At 42.2% G+C, this 14,460-nt stretch overlaps 2 protein-coding genes across 2 annotated transcripts; both read right to left on the reverse strand.

The window, feature by feature from the left end:
* Positions 1–2,677: 2,677 nt before the first annotated feature.
* On the reverse strand, positions 2,678–5,503 carry slc25a5 (solute carrier family 25 member 5). The gene is made up of 4 exons (XM_085363201.1): positions 5,320–5,503; positions 4,101–4,587; positions 3,868–4,008; positions 2,678–3,757 (listed from the first exon to the last, which is right to left on the reverse strand). The coding sequence occupies exons 1-4, from the start codon at positions 5,428–5,430 to the stop codon at positions 3,600–3,602; spliced, it is 897 nt and encodes a 298-aa protein (XP_085219327.1). The 5' UTR covers positions 5,431–5,503; the 3' UTR covers positions 2,678–3,599.
* Positions 5,504–6,563: 1,060 nt separating this feature from the next.
* On the reverse strand, positions 6,564–11,268 carry slc25a43 (solute carrier family 25 member 43). Its single transcript, XM_085363189.1, has 5 exons — positions 10,922–11,268; positions 9,087–9,328; positions 8,800–8,972; positions 7,389–7,523; positions 6,564–7,028 (listed from the first exon to the last, which is right to left on the reverse strand). The coding sequence occupies exons 1-5, from the start codon at positions 11,191–11,193 to the stop codon at positions 6,816–6,818; spliced, it is 1,035 nt and encodes a 344-aa protein (XP_085219315.1). The 5' UTR covers positions 11,194–11,268; the 3' UTR covers positions 6,564–6,815.
* Between the last annotated feature and the right edge of the window lie 3,192 nt (positions 11,269–14,460).

Consider the following 14,460-nt stretch of genomic DNA (forward strand, 5'->3'; position numbering starts at 1 on the left):
ACCAACTTCACATTGCAAAATACACAGTGACAAGTTCTGAATAGTATATTGTTATATGATGTATTTGTTCCAAATTAAACATTCAGGTTCAACCTTATTTTTAACTTATTATTTATTTATTTGGACAAGGAAAACAAGTCTATTCCTTCTGCTTCTTTTCCTCCTGCTCACATCCCAAGAAAAATTCTCTGAGCACTGCTTCATTATTTCAGACTGTGATACTGGCAAGGGCCAGTGAAAGGAAGAAAAGGATGTGGAGCTCATTAAACAGACAAAGAGTGAATGGGAGAGAAAGAAGATAGCAACAGGTGTGTGTGTTCATGAAAGCTTACATTAAATAGAGTATTATCGTTATTAAAAAACAAAACATGAAAGACTCTGGCTGCTTCATTTTCCATTAAATATAACGTTAGAGCTTTTAGCAAAGCTGTGTTGTGATGTTTCTTCTAAAGACCACAAGGTGGCGCAATCACTGCTCTTCAATTTATTTCTTTTTTATTTATTTATTTATTTATTTTTTGTCGTCAATAAAAATAAAATCTTAAAAATCCATGTCTGATGTCTGGCAGGACTTAAATTGTATAAATAAGCTAACAATTACAAAACGTGCTGGAAACCTTCAAAATAAAAGGTTTCCAGCACGTTTTGTAATAGTTAGCTTATTTACACATTTAGCACGCAAAAAGCACCCGCATAATGATCTTAACATAGTAACATTTAAATGTACCAGAATCGTTGTTGTATTAATATATATTAGAGCAAATATCATATGCGAGTCTTTGTTTTTACTGGGATCATGTGATAGATACTGTAGAAGAGACTGCCATGAGTGGAAAGCTCTGAGGTCATGACCCCGTGACGTAACTCGGTCTAACAGCCGAAATTACGCAACAGCCCGGCTGACAGAAGTTTCTCATCGCCCAGAGTAAAGGGTAGTAAAGGGTATCTTCAGTGATCCGTAGACCTGCATAGCGTAGTACGGGAATGTAACTATGTACTTTTACATAAGCACAGCATTGTACTCATTTTGTGTAAATATTACTTTTTTTTAACGACACCACATTTTTTCATAATAACATAATAACAGTAAAACACTAGTAATGAGACATTAAAGCCTCAGTTTTAGTAGTAAAACAGAGAGATAACACTCACGGGGTGAGTTTATGTTTATATTTGGTCATGTTATGCTTCAGGTAATGTTTTTTTTTTATGTGGCTTTACATGTCATTAGTGTTTTTTCCCCTGTGGCAGTGCAACCTTTACTTAAGAAGCTATCGCCTACTCTCCATCATAAAAACTGCAAATGTCCGGGAGCAGCGTGTGTTTCTGTTTGTAATAAAGGTACTAAAAATAATGAGAAGAAGCTGCTTTCGGCTGCTCCCTTACTCATGAGGGGTTGCCACAGTGGGCAGCTCTGCGTGTTTGATTTGGCAGAGATTTTACTGTGGATGTCCTTTGTGTTTACTCCCAGGACTAAATCTTTCTTAGGCAAATGTATAAACCGCTACTCAAGTGGTTACTGGAGCCACTATGAAATAATATTGAGAAATAGTAATACAGTCCACCAGCAAAATTCATCTATTTTTATGACTGAGGAATTGAGTAAAGGACTCGTGTTACTTCAAGGAGCTGTGGCATATCTTAAGCCACGCAGACAGTGAGTAAAAGGTTGTGATCCCTGTTAAAGCTGTAATGGGACAGCTGTAACGTGAGGCCTACTGAATGAAGGATTAACTATGGGCTACCTGCTGAGAAGGGCCTTTCAGACCAGACTGGAGAAAACAGCATTAAAACTAATTTCTGTGGGTAAGAGGTCGGGTCCAAGTCGTTGTGAATCACTGAAAGCAAGATTAGTCCAGCTGAGTAAATCATGTAATCTGTTAGCCTCTTTTTAGCAGCACTGTGTCCTCCACTCAGGATCAATTTGGGTTAAGCGTCTAAGTCGTAGTCATTGTGTCTCATCAAGATTAATTTGATTAATTCTGCTTGTCATCTTGGAAGTACCGGTAAGTGATTAAGTTTGAGGACATATCACTGGATCAAAGAGTGGAAAACACTAAAGGCACCTTGCCAGTGACAGAATTAAACTTCTGATGAACTTTAAGAGCTGCACAGTGAGTCAAAGACCTTAATATTCTCATTCACCCATGGTAAGAGTAATTAAAGCAGTGACTTAAGACTCATGGAGGATTTCTGGGGCGCTAACAGTCCACAGCGGCTAGAGATTTTGAATACGCTGCACTGATCCAGAACCTGGGTTACAAAGATTTTTTTTTCCCCTCAGTTTCTTTTACTAGTAACATTTGTCAAATTTCCTCTAAAATGAAACTTTAAAAAAAAAATGCATAAATGCAGAGATGATGTTCAGAGGGGGCAGCAGTTCTATCATGTCTGAATAAAGAGAGCAGATTAAAGTGGCCAAGTGTCCCCATGGTCTCATACCCAGCATGTGTCAGGATGCCACTGTTAGATCAAACTGTTTAAATATACACTTCTCTTGACTTTCAAACATTAAGCTAGGTTTGAATTTAATTAAACAGACAGAACTGAACCAAAGTTGAGTTAAACCAAAGAGCACAAAGTCTGCAGCTGACTTTTATAGAACGGCCTGCCCACCCTCGATTAGCTGGACCAGTAAGAACACTATGTCCTGTCCTACACAAGCGACAATCATGTGCCTCTTTACGCATGCCAGGATCATGTATCAGCAGGAATTTATGACACCCCCTTTAAATACACGTGGACACAAGCAGTGCACCCCAGTAGAAACCCTCTACATTGTCATTTATGTGTTTTAATAACCAGCCAGAATGCAGAAATCTCCTCCAATACACTTTCATTTCATCCCGAGATCCCTTCAGCGTGACAGTAAATAACTTGTGTGTCAAACTGGTAACTGGACAAATGGCTCAAGGTCGTAGTCGTCAGTCACACCAGTTGGGAGTCAGAAGAGGCTTGGCAGGAGATAAAAGTATATTTAGAAGGTTGGAATAATCCACCTTACAACAGGTAATCCTAGAGGAAGTCACCTGTGCAAATGTTCTTCGAAACTATTTTATAATTCTGTAAATGCACAGGAGACTGCTAAAGCTAATGACTTTCTGTGAATCATTTCGCTGCGAGCATGTCTCGGTTAAAATATCGTCTGCGGGTCAACGTTCGCAGCTGATTTTGGCGGCCCCCCAACTGCAACCTGCAAGTCTAAGATTACATTTCTCACAAGAGGCAGCCAAATAGCTTCCTCAGGAGGCGTGACTGAGGAGACGCGCAGCCGGGGATCTCAGTCACACTCTGTCGCGTACACTTTATACATGGCATTACACCTCAAAACCAGGCCGGAGATTCACTCTGTAGGTTGCCTTTATTTCTCGCTTACTGGCAAGGTTCCTGTGTTCAGGGAATGACATTCTGGTAAGGGGCAAAACAAAAAAGAAAATGAATGGGCCAAGAGAAGAGTGCATAACATATTCCCCCAGTACAACTAGTAGAAAATACTAGTTGGTCCCTATAAATATAGCTCGGCATTTAAGTCCTTCCAAATGTACAAGATATGTTACAGTTAAACTTCACAACATGAACAGTGAACATACAAAAACATCTTAGATGACTTTCTTAAGCTCATCATACAAGACGAGCACAAAGGCGCCACCCATGCCTCTCAGCACGTTAGACCAGGCTCCCTTGAAGAAGGCCTTGCTGCCCTCATCGCGTGCAATCTTCTTCCAGCAATCAATGGTGCCCGTGTACATGATGTCAGCTGAAGGGGAAGAGACAGAATCACACAGATGTTACAACCTCATTTAAATAGAACAGTGGGGGAAAAAAAGAAGAGGAAGTTATACTTTGATTTTGTTGGAGTTTTATTACCTCCTTTGCGTCCAGACTGCATCATCATACGACGACGGACAGTATCGAAGGGGTAGGACGTAAGACCAGCTACGGCAGTCACACTCTGAGCAATCATCCAGCTCACTATAATGTGCGTATTCTTAGGGTCAGGAAGCATGCCTGTAAGAGAAACATTAGCCGGTGAGATTACAAGGCTAAAAACTGCTATGTAAAAAGACAAAGCTTTGTAATGTCTCTCAGCAAACACTCACCCTTTGCTGTGTCATAGATGCCAAAGTAAGCAGCTCTATAGATGATAATGCCCTGTACTGAAACGTTGAAGCCCTGGTACAGACCCCTAAGGCCATCGGACCTGAAGATCTTCACCAAGCAGTCTCCCAGACCTTTGAACTCACGCTCGTGGCCCCCTTTGCCGACATCAGCGGCGAGACGTGTTCTGGCGAAGTCGAGGGGGTAGACGAAACAGAGGGAGGTAGCTCCGGCGGCACCGCCAGATGCCAGGTTACCCGCAAAGTATCTCCAGAACTGTTTCCTCTTGTCCACGCCGTCGAGGAAAATCTTCTTGTACTTGTCCTTGAAAGCAAAGTTTAGGGCCTGAGTGGGGAAGTATCGGATGACATTGGCCAGATTTCCTCTCCAGAAAGAGAGGAAGCCCTGCTCTTTGGGGATACGAACGACACAGTCGATGATGCCCTTGTACTGCTTGTCGACCGCAATCTGTTTGCTGGCATGTTGCACCTGTAAACAAAGCAGAGACACCGCAGTGCATTAGAGGCAGCAACAAGTGAAGCTCGTCATATCCCGTTTCCTCTTCAAGCTTTCACCTGGTCACCTTCTGAGTTGTCTAAGCTGGGAGATTCCCGTTATTCTACTGAGTCGCACACATTTGCTTTCATGTGCAGGTGGACAGCCCTTTCATTCAACAGTTCACGGCCCCGCCCCCTGCCACTGCCACTGCTGAGGCCGGGCCCAATGCAGCAGTGAAGCGCCATGGCGCAAACCTTGCTGTGACCTTGGCTGTTTGATGTCAAGACAAACTAATGACCTGTCTTGACACGAGAATAACTTTAAACACCACAGTGGCAACAGACGGTCACATTCTCCTGTCACAATGCCGCTTTTCATGCGAGCATTCAGGCCGGTCTATTACATAACAAGTGTGGTGCGCCTCGATTATGCTCGCTCCTCATCTGTGCCTGCACCAATCTCTGACAGAGCCGCTTCGATTTACTATTTTTAGCCCAGTTTCTACTCCTGACGATGCAGCAGATTTCCATTACTATTAGATTTTAAACCATTTGCCACATGCATAAGCATCTTAATAATTTCCCCTCCAAACATAAGAAATAAGAAGAAAAGCTGCAAATGAGCAACAGCAGTAGTCAACACACGTATGTGACTGATGTCAATAATTACAGTGTCATTAGGTTTTCAGGTGTTTGCACAGGGATATAAGCAGTTCACACTCACCTGGAGCAGAAGCTTCACTCTCTCGATGGGAGCTACAGCTGTTTTAGAGATGGCAGCGGCGATACCACCAGCCAAAAAGTCCTTGGCAAAGGAAATAGCTTGTTCACTCATCTTCAGTTGCTATCAGCCGCCGTCCAGCTACTCTGTTGGTGGGGTTGAAATGGCCGAATCCTATCTAGAAGTGAGGGGATTTAAGGAGGCTGTGCGCGAGAAAAAACGTGAACTTCGATTCTTTTCTGCGATTGGCCGGCTCTGGGAGTAGTGGGCGGGGCCAGGCGATGACCTTCGATTCAGATTTGGAGCTTTCCCTTGTCGCTCAGATAAATCGAGGCACGAGATCAGTCCCGCATGAGGGAAAGTTTATGAATTACTTTTGCGACTTTTCAAAACTTGCAAAGTCGCATCTGAACAGAAGTGAGAGGCGCCGTCACGGCGTTATATTATTACCATTCTTATTCAGATTAACCTGAAGGTCGTGTCAAATGTCATTCTGGGGCAGATGAGGCCTCACAGTTATGGTAAAGGTCATCCCAGCTGTTAACGTCCTTTGGCTGCCACTGAGTTGCCCACGTGAGCTGACGTGATACAGTCACCTGACTGATTTCACTCTCAACCTGAGCACACAGACCTTTAAACCAAATAACAAATTGGCCTAAAGCAAATTACCACTACAAGCAAGAGAGGAGGTTGAAGAGTTGACCGAAAATGCAGAAACAAACCAGTAAACGTATTCAGCTATAAAAAAAATTCTTGTTAATATCTTTTCATATAATAATCCGTCACATATTACAGAATCTGAAAAGTAGCTTGTTGGAGTAAACAAAACAGTAGAGGTCAATGTCAAGTTTAAACTAGCAGAAAATGGAAATACTTGTAAAGTACAAGCACCTTAAATAAGGTGCATGTCCGTAGTAACTTTAAACAATTGAAAACGGGTTAGACTGCTGACAGACAACTTAAGGGCAAAGTCACCGTAGAGGAATGTGGGTTTCAGCAAACAGGAGGTTAAATCAATGTTTTTACCTTCAGAATGAAAAACAAATCATTTAAACCTCACAAACACTTTTCTTTCTTGCCATGTTAGCGGAATACATCATCAATAATGACATACTTTAACTTAAAACTCATTAAAAATTTTGCCTTCATTCATACATTAAAATTATAACCTGTCACATGGCGCTCATGATGGTCAGAGTTCACAAAATCCATGAGCATTTTTTTAAAAACTATTTTATGTGAGCAGACTATGGCACTGATTCTAATGCAGCAAAGAGCTCCCAAAATAAATATTTATCCTAAAAGGCACATGTCAGGTAAAAAGCCATCGTAAATCATGGATGGGTAAACAACTTTTTAAAATACTTTTAAATAAAATGTAAAAGTCTGAGAGAGGTAGGCTCCTGGATGCCCTTGGATTTGCTATTGTGTCATTTTTCAGTCTCTCGCTCCCTCTCTCTCGTTTATTTTAATAAACCAGGCATCTTTCACGTAAAGCATCACCATCGATTTCTCAAAGACGAATCCCCTGAGCCAAAGTTCCTGTTTTTCAAGTGGCGCTTGACCTCTTCCAGCTCGTTCGGCCCGAGGCTCTGGTCGACCCCCGGTGTGAGCTTGTAGCTCAAGGGGGAGATAATGTAACCGTTGCGGTAAAGGCAGACCTGCTTGCACATCTCAAAGCAGGTGAAAAGAAGGCCAAAGTAGGGAACAATCTGTAGGGGAGTAACAAAAGACAACTGCATTTTAAAGTCACGCCAACACTTTATTATTTTGATCACAGATCGACAGAGAACTTGTACTCGGTATGCACTTTATTTTCATTAAAACGGTCACAAGTAAAAACAGTTTTGGGCTATGAAGGGATCTGTAGCTTTAAGAGCGGAGCATGCTGTTCCACCTTGGTAGTGAAATTCCTGCTGTGAACTACGCACACTAAACATTGCTTTCCATGCCCCGCCCCTTGTTCCTGCGTAAAACACGTAAATGCTCTTATTTATATAACAGAAGATCAAACAGACCCGTACTTTGGCCATATAACAAGAAATTGCTACCAATGTATAAGTGAATCATACCTTTATTGTGTTGGCAGTAAGGCCGTTCCACAGTGAAAGGACGCCGTTGTGTTTAATCACCTGTATGAAACAGTCGATCATTCCAGTGAAATGGACGTCGACTCCTCCAAAATGGGGAAGACGGGCGCTTTGTGCCTGTTAAAAAGAATGAAAGCCAAAATAGGAAATGGTGAATCAGAGTTTGAAGGTGCTTATTAACTCAGAACCGGGAAGGTCAGAGGACATAATATTGTGACACTATGTGTTTGATTTTATTCAGCTGTCATTTATCAGTAAATGCAAAAGGACAGTCACAGGTAAATATAAAATATCTTCATATTGTTGGAGGGGCCACCAAAGTAGTGCCAAAGATTCAGAGAGCAACTATCAGAATTAGATTATTGTGTTTCATGGATAAAGCACGAGACCAATAGGACTATTCAAACAGCTTCATCTGTAGAGGACACTTAAAGCTAGCCAAGCTAGCCAGCAAGTTAAACTATACACGTCTTAAATCATTACCCCAAGCCTCAGCAAACATCATCCGCTGTTTTCCCCCCATTCTCTGTGCTCTGTCCCGAATTAATGTTTAACTCTGAGCTTTTTAATGACAGACACTACAGCTGAATAGCTAAATGAAGCCTTTACGCAGGACTGTTCTTTAAAGTAAGTGACGTCGGTGCGATGCTTCAGCAGACTGGAAACACACGCCGGCTGTCTGATAGTTGCTGGCTATCTTTAGAGAACATATCTATAGCTTCTGCAGAGCTGGGACACATTCACATTCCCAGCTGCTGTTGAACCTTGTTCTGCTGAACCCATCTAATAATAGGCAGATAAAACCGGATGTAGAATCCTGTCCTTTGCCACACCATTGTTCCCAATGAGTCCTTTGCAGCGTATAGACACCCTTATTTAAAAGCAACATGGTGGAGACCAACGACTCCTGTGATTATAACATTTTAAAACACATGCAGTAAATATCTCTTCTCTTTATATTTAGGTAAATCACCACTGAAGTAATTCTGATGTTAACTTTGCATACTCAAAATCATTGAGTGGCTGAGTAAGGTCAGCCCGTACTTAGGTAAACATCTACTGCCCTCTTATGGACTAAATATGGTACTACAGCCAGCATGTAGGCGCATCTACACTGTAAATGTGTTGTGTTTACAATCATTTCCCAATTACTCAGTCAGCAGCTGAGAGATCTGTAGAAGAAATATGAACTTAATTAAAAAGACCAACACAGTATTTCCAGCATCGGTATGCAGCTGTAACACTTCCATTTAACACCTTTAAAAAAATATCTATGGTGTATCTATCTTTATGTTTCTATTTTAATTACTTCCAGCTTGAAAAAACAAAAAATAGTCCTGTTTCAGTTCTCCAAACATACCCCACAAGCAGAAAAGGTGTTCTGTAAACTTACTTGCATTTTCCGCTTTACAGTTTCAAAAGGGTACGAGAGGGTTTGAGCCACTCCTGCTGCCAAACAGCCGTTTATTAAGTTCTGCAGGGGAGTGAAGCGAACAGGAGGCTCCTGCCACAGCTTGTCCAAGTTCATGTAAACTGCATAACATCCGACAGAAAAGGGAACTGCACCTGTAAGGACATGAAACTAAAGGTAAAGGTGGAGTTTCGTGACATGAGATTCATATGCAAAATCTTACACGATCCACTAAAAACGAATTAGTTTGTAGCAACGTGTATACGAACCCAAGACAGTGAGGGAAAATCCCCTGTAGAGGGCGAGCAGCCCCTCGTTCTTGTAGATCTTTGACAAGGAGTGAGCCACGCCGATGTATGTGGGCTGCCTGCAGTTTTGAATGATCAGCCTGGTTTCTGCCACCTCCAGCGGGTACGTGGCCAGAGCAGCAACAACACCGGCCAGTCCACCAGCAAATATGGCTCTCCACTGAGAGATGAAGCCCAGTTCATCCATGTGAACGTGGACTATCCTGCACACAGAGGAAAGAAATAAATCTATGAGAAATAAAACTCAGATGTCCCTGTAAGACAGTTTGTCTTGTAGACAGTCCAACACAATACATACACATGGATATATAGATACACATGTATAAATAGATAGCTATATATAAAAAGACAAGATCCAAGTGGTTGTTCACAACATCGAAGGCCACCCTGTTTGTTTATGCATCGTGTTAGTATTTAAAATACACATGCAAATGACATTAAGTGTATTCAGAGCAGTCAGACAAGCTCTGCTGCTTTGAAATATTTTTTCGGACATCTACTGCACCTATTTTTATTTCAGAGCACTTCTTGGAAGCCTCCAACACAGAAGCACGTGAATAACTGAATCCACGTGTGTGTATTTGTGAGTGTCACAGACATATAGGAAAAGGCCTTCTTTTCCTGGAACTGTGTGTACAGCATAGGACACCAGGTTGGCCACTCAGGGCGTATTATTTATGTGCGCACACGCGTATAAGAAACAAAACGAAACAAAAACACCTCATCGGGAAACATAATGACTAATACAGATAGTAGGCAGTAGATTTGCTATTCTTTGCGGGATTACTGTTGTCTTGCCGGCTGCTTACTGACTGTGTTTTGTCCTGAAGTTACCCAGCAGTGAATCGGTATACATGCCCTCATTTTTGCCTCATAGGCATTATTTCCTCTCACTGGGATTTTTTGTAAAACCACAGGACTCGCAGACCCAAACCAAAGTTCATCCAACTGCTTATATTTCTACGTATCAGAGCTGCAACATATAACAAACCCTAACAAAGCGGGGCTGGGAAATTTGGGACATCTTCAAAGAACGAAACCCCAAATCTCATATATTGTGGATGTGGTTTTATTAATAATTTGAGCAATTTGTCAAGCAAAAACAACTATTTCAACAGTTTAACCTAATAAATTTGAAGGATTCTTGAGTCTACTGAAAAAAAAATGGGACGGCTTAAAGGTTTGACTGAATTTGAAGTGACGCCAGTGTCTTCCATTGCCATCCATAAGTCAAAATTGGACATTTCGATCTACTCAGTAATAAACGCAATTTCGATAGTAAGCCGAAATTATGAGAAAATAAACGTTAGTTCTACCATTTTCTACCAGTTTCGGGAATATATAACATGTTGCACCTCAGGAATACGATGGTTAATAACGGCACACTACCTGCGAGACAAAACCCGGGGAAGAGACAACCCTCGACTTTAAAACTCGGCTGAGAAAATCCAGCCTTCTGATTGGCTTAAAATGGAGCGTGCGACTCACATAGAGAAACAGGAAGTGCATCTTTAACTTCAGGGATAAAAAAAAAAAAAAACAGACCATTTACGTCAACTATTTTTTTATTATTTTAGGTCCTGATACATAAAGAATTAACTTGAATATTATTTTTTCTGTAATTTCAGCGTGTTTCATTCCGTTTTACACCTCAAAACACAAACGCAAAGTCGACGTCACGTGACCCAAGTCGAATAACAAACTATTTAGGATAAATTTGGGTCGAACGATCACATAAAATGCTTTGCAGTCCACACAGCGTGAGACAAACCATAAGTATAAGTAACTTTACTCACTTTCTGTATGTTGCGAGGTGAACTGCGTTGTAGGGAAACAACCGGAGGCAAGAGGCGAGATTTCCTTTCCAAAATCCCCTAAGCCCCTCATTCTGGTAGATGATGAGAAAACTTTGCCAGAAACCCCTCTTGGAGTGAAAGGTGCCCACCTGACTTTTAATTTTGACCACCTCTAAAGGTGACGTGACAGTTTTGCTAAAAAACCCGGCGAAACCGACGCACACGAAGCTCTGAGACCTCGTCAGCCTGTCGTCCTTTTTCACTGTGGCCATTGCTGCCTGGCCTTAATGCTCCAAACCGCCTGGCTCCCCCGATGGTTGCAGTTTTCTAGGATTTGCTTATACAGGTTAAACATCTAAATATAGATGGCGAGGAGGTGTCCGTTGCCCATCCCGACCGGCGGTGTAATGTGACAGTCACGTCACTTTGGTCGTTGCCGTGGGTGAGCATTGAACAGCAGAGGGCGCGCTTTGACCTCGGATCAATTATTACGTACAGACGATGCAATGCCGCAAATTAAAGTCCCTACAAATGTGAGTCATGCCTGCTGATTATCAGAAGCATAAAAGATGCAAAAGCATAAAAGTTCTTCAAAATCATTATTTGGTACAAGCACCTTTGTTCTTCAACACATCTTGAACTTTCTTTGTCTTCTTGAAGGACATTCAAAGTTCTTCTTTGGATGTTTGCTGCCTTTTGTTCTGTTCTCTGTCAAGATGATCCCACTCTGCTCTAATAATGTTGAGGTCCACATTCTGGTGAGGCCAATTCATGACTGATAATGTTCCCTTCTGTTTTTCTACCCAGGTATGCTTTTACTGAGTTGGCTGTGTGTTTGGGATCATATTCATGCTGAAAAATTAAGCGGTTTCCAATCAGATGCTTTCTAGATGATATTGCATGGTGACTCAAACTCCGATGGTGCTTTTCTGTGATCATATTTACATCAGTTTTGACAAAATGCCCAACACCACCAACTTAAATGGAGCCCCAAACCATAACAGAGTGTCCACTGTGTTTAGGAGATGGCTGTAAACACTCACTGTTGGACCTCTCTCCTGACCTTCTCCATACATGCTGACAATGATGAACAAAAACTTTCAAATTTGCACTTGTCGTGCCATAAGACCTGTTGTCATTGATTTTCAGTCCAGTTCTTGGATACTTTGGCTTACATCAGCCTTTCATAGTTGCTTTTTTACAAAAAATTAAAGTCACATGGCTCTGAAAAGTCACATGGCTACTACATGGCAGTCCTGCTCATAGACCACACAATAAAACACGTTGTAAAGCACAAACACTTGTCAGCAGCAGAACGCCAACCCTTGTCTTTTCTGTCAGTTTTTTGAGTTTCCTACTCAGCTTAAGGTTGATTTTGAGTTTTAAAAGGGAATGCTTGATTTGAGAGACTTCAGACAGTTAAAGACTTCCAATTTTCTTATTCATTTAATTTCAGGATCCTCTTTTGAGTTGTACTCTTCTCCAAACACGTGTTGACCAGAATTGCGCAACACATGGTTTGTTTAAAGTGAGCATACACTTAATCTCAACCCTTTTTTTGGATCTGTTAACACGTGTCAATCAGGTAAATCCTTGATGTGTTTTCTTTATTATAACAACAATGTAAATCTGGTCTGATTTACTGTATAAATCAGCAGGGATTTAATGCTGCTGTCTTGTTTCAGCTCCATGTTTGTTTTCTTCTTGTCTCTGCCTGCCAGGAGCACCTCCCTCCCTCCCTCCCCTGCCTGACATCCTCAGATGCATGCGAGGAGCCCACCTTCTGTCTGTGCTTGGGCCACTTGGCTCCTTTACAAAGGCTTTCTGGAATAACAGAGCCAACCGGAGGAAACGACAACCTGATCACAAGAGGCTCACCTCTAGCTGCCTGCTGGGGTGGAAAAGGGTGTGTGTGTGTGCGTGTGTGTGAACGGGAAAGCAGCTTTCACTGCTGCACGAAACAATCAGGGTGCAGTTGCAGCAATGATTATGAACAGGATCTAACTAAACCTGCAAGTTCGTATTTGCTATTCATGCAACTGCTCCGCTTTTATTTATTAAAGAGAAGCTGGAGTGACTGTTATTCACATCTGTGCTTCAACTATAGAATATTAAAGTAGCTGAAAGAGGCCACTTTGAAAACGCTTTGATCACGCTGTTATACATGTTTGTCTTGAAATACACAAGATAATGAGGTATCTTTCTGTAAAGATAAGCAGTGTGATGATGGCTCTTGCTGTATCTTATCAATTAATGCTTCAGCAGTCAAACAGAGCGCCTCAAAGAATCTGTTGCCAGTATGTCTCCTTTGCCGTCCTTTCCCACACTGCCTCTGCCCAACAGTATTTGTGTAGAATGCAGATAGAGCACTACCTTCTTCCTGTATGTATATCACTGTCGTGAATATGTGCTTCCTCCATGAAGAAAAGTATTGCGGGCGCTGCCTGCGTCCCTTTGTGTTTGGGGGACTGGTATCTTGCAGTAGGTGCAGGCTGGCTGAGGCATTGTCATTCTCTGGATGTCATGCGCAAGTCGACCCTTGATCTCCCACTTTGAAGTGCATTGCAGACCCGCGAGAGCAGTGGTTGTGAGCTCACAGCAATCAACAGAGGGCGCTCCATACCAGAGAGCCTGCAGACCAGAGCCCGGTGGCTCTCCTCCTCACAGATTGGTGCCAGGCTCACAGAGCTCTGCAGTAAAATTCTCACCTCATTATCTCAGACAGTCACATCACAGGCTTGTGTGGGCAGGGGAAGGGAAGAAAGGCTCGGGGGTGGGCAAGAGGAACAGGCTTGGGTGACTGACACTAGAGTCTCTCTCTCTGTGAGTGTGTCTTTCTTTAAAGGGGGGGTGGGGGTGTTGCACTGGTGATGAGGCTTGAGTACAATTTACTGTGGCACTGCTTTAACACCTCTAACAACAGGGATCAGGCCAAACTGCTCCTGGCTCACTTAACAGGAATGGGAGACGTGTTATTCATGGGAGCTTAAATTTGAATTAATGGTTTCTGTGATTGTGTAAACTGTGAAAGGTTGTTAGGGGTTGTTAGGAATAGTGAATGCAATTTTGCACCTCATTATTGGGATCAGTATTTATCGCAACGCACGTTAAAACTGCCATTATGTCAGCTCTGCAGAGCAGTAAATGTGTTTATATACACTATAAAGTGTAAAATTAGTGATAAATCTGTGGCCTTAAAGGGGTTAATTTGTGTAATTGTGTTAGTGACCTTTGACATTTCTCGTTACTTTAAAAAGACAAACCTTATATTACACTTGTTTCTTCTGTAACACATGTTTTTCCCTGTAAAAACCTACGAATGAACTATTTAGTCAGGATGCAGATGACCAGGAGGTCCATTGTTTGTGAGGATGCGGTGGAGAACTTCTGGCAGCTGCTGCCCCCCCTTATCTTTTCCATGTACAGTCAATAAATCAATATCAAATCTAAGGAACAGGAAGCCAGATGGCCTTCCCACAACCTCTCCAGGACAGCCATCTCTCAGGTCCTCCTCAGCTACTGTACCACTGGTGCATGCA

This window comes from Diplotaxodon limnothrissa, linkage group LG2, assembly GCF_057381915.1.
Source record: "Diplotaxodon limnothrissa isolate DT_005_m linkage group LG2, D_limnothrissa_male_GT1.1, whole genome shotgun sequence".
NCBI lineage: Eukaryota > Metazoa > Chordata > Actinopteri > Cichliformes > Cichlidae > Diplotaxodon > Diplotaxodon limnothrissa.

What these genes read in the sequence shown, in the direction of transcription:
- slc25a5 (XM_085363201.1), bottom strand. Translation starts at nt 5,430, where the DNA reads ATGAGTGAACAAGCTATTTCCTTTGCCAAGGACTTTTTGGCTGGTGGT. An exon ending in CATCTATGACACAGCAAAGG is followed by an intron (nt 4,009 to 4,100) that starts GTGAGTGTTTGC and finishes TTTCTCTTACAG; the next exon opens with GCATGCTTCCTGACCCTAAG. An exon ending in GCAGTCTGGACGCAAAGGAG is followed by an intron (nt 3,758 to 3,867) that starts GTAATAAAACTC and finishes CTTCCCCTTCAG; the next exon opens with CTGACATCATGTACACGGGC.
- slc25a43 (XM_085363189.1), bottom strand. Translation starts at nt 11,193, where the DNA reads ATGGCCACAGTGAAAAAGGACGACAGGCTGACGAGGTCTCAGAGCTTC. An exon ending in CACCTCGCAACATACAGAAA is followed by an intron (nt 9,329 to 10,921) that starts GTGAGTAAAGTT and finishes CTCTGTGTGCAG; the next exon opens with GATAGTCCACGTTCACATGG. An exon ending in ATTTTCCCTCACTGTCTTGG is followed by an intron (nt 8,973 to 9,086) that starts GTTCGTATACAC and finishes ATGTCCTTACAG; the next exon opens with GTGCAGTTCCCTTTTCTGTC.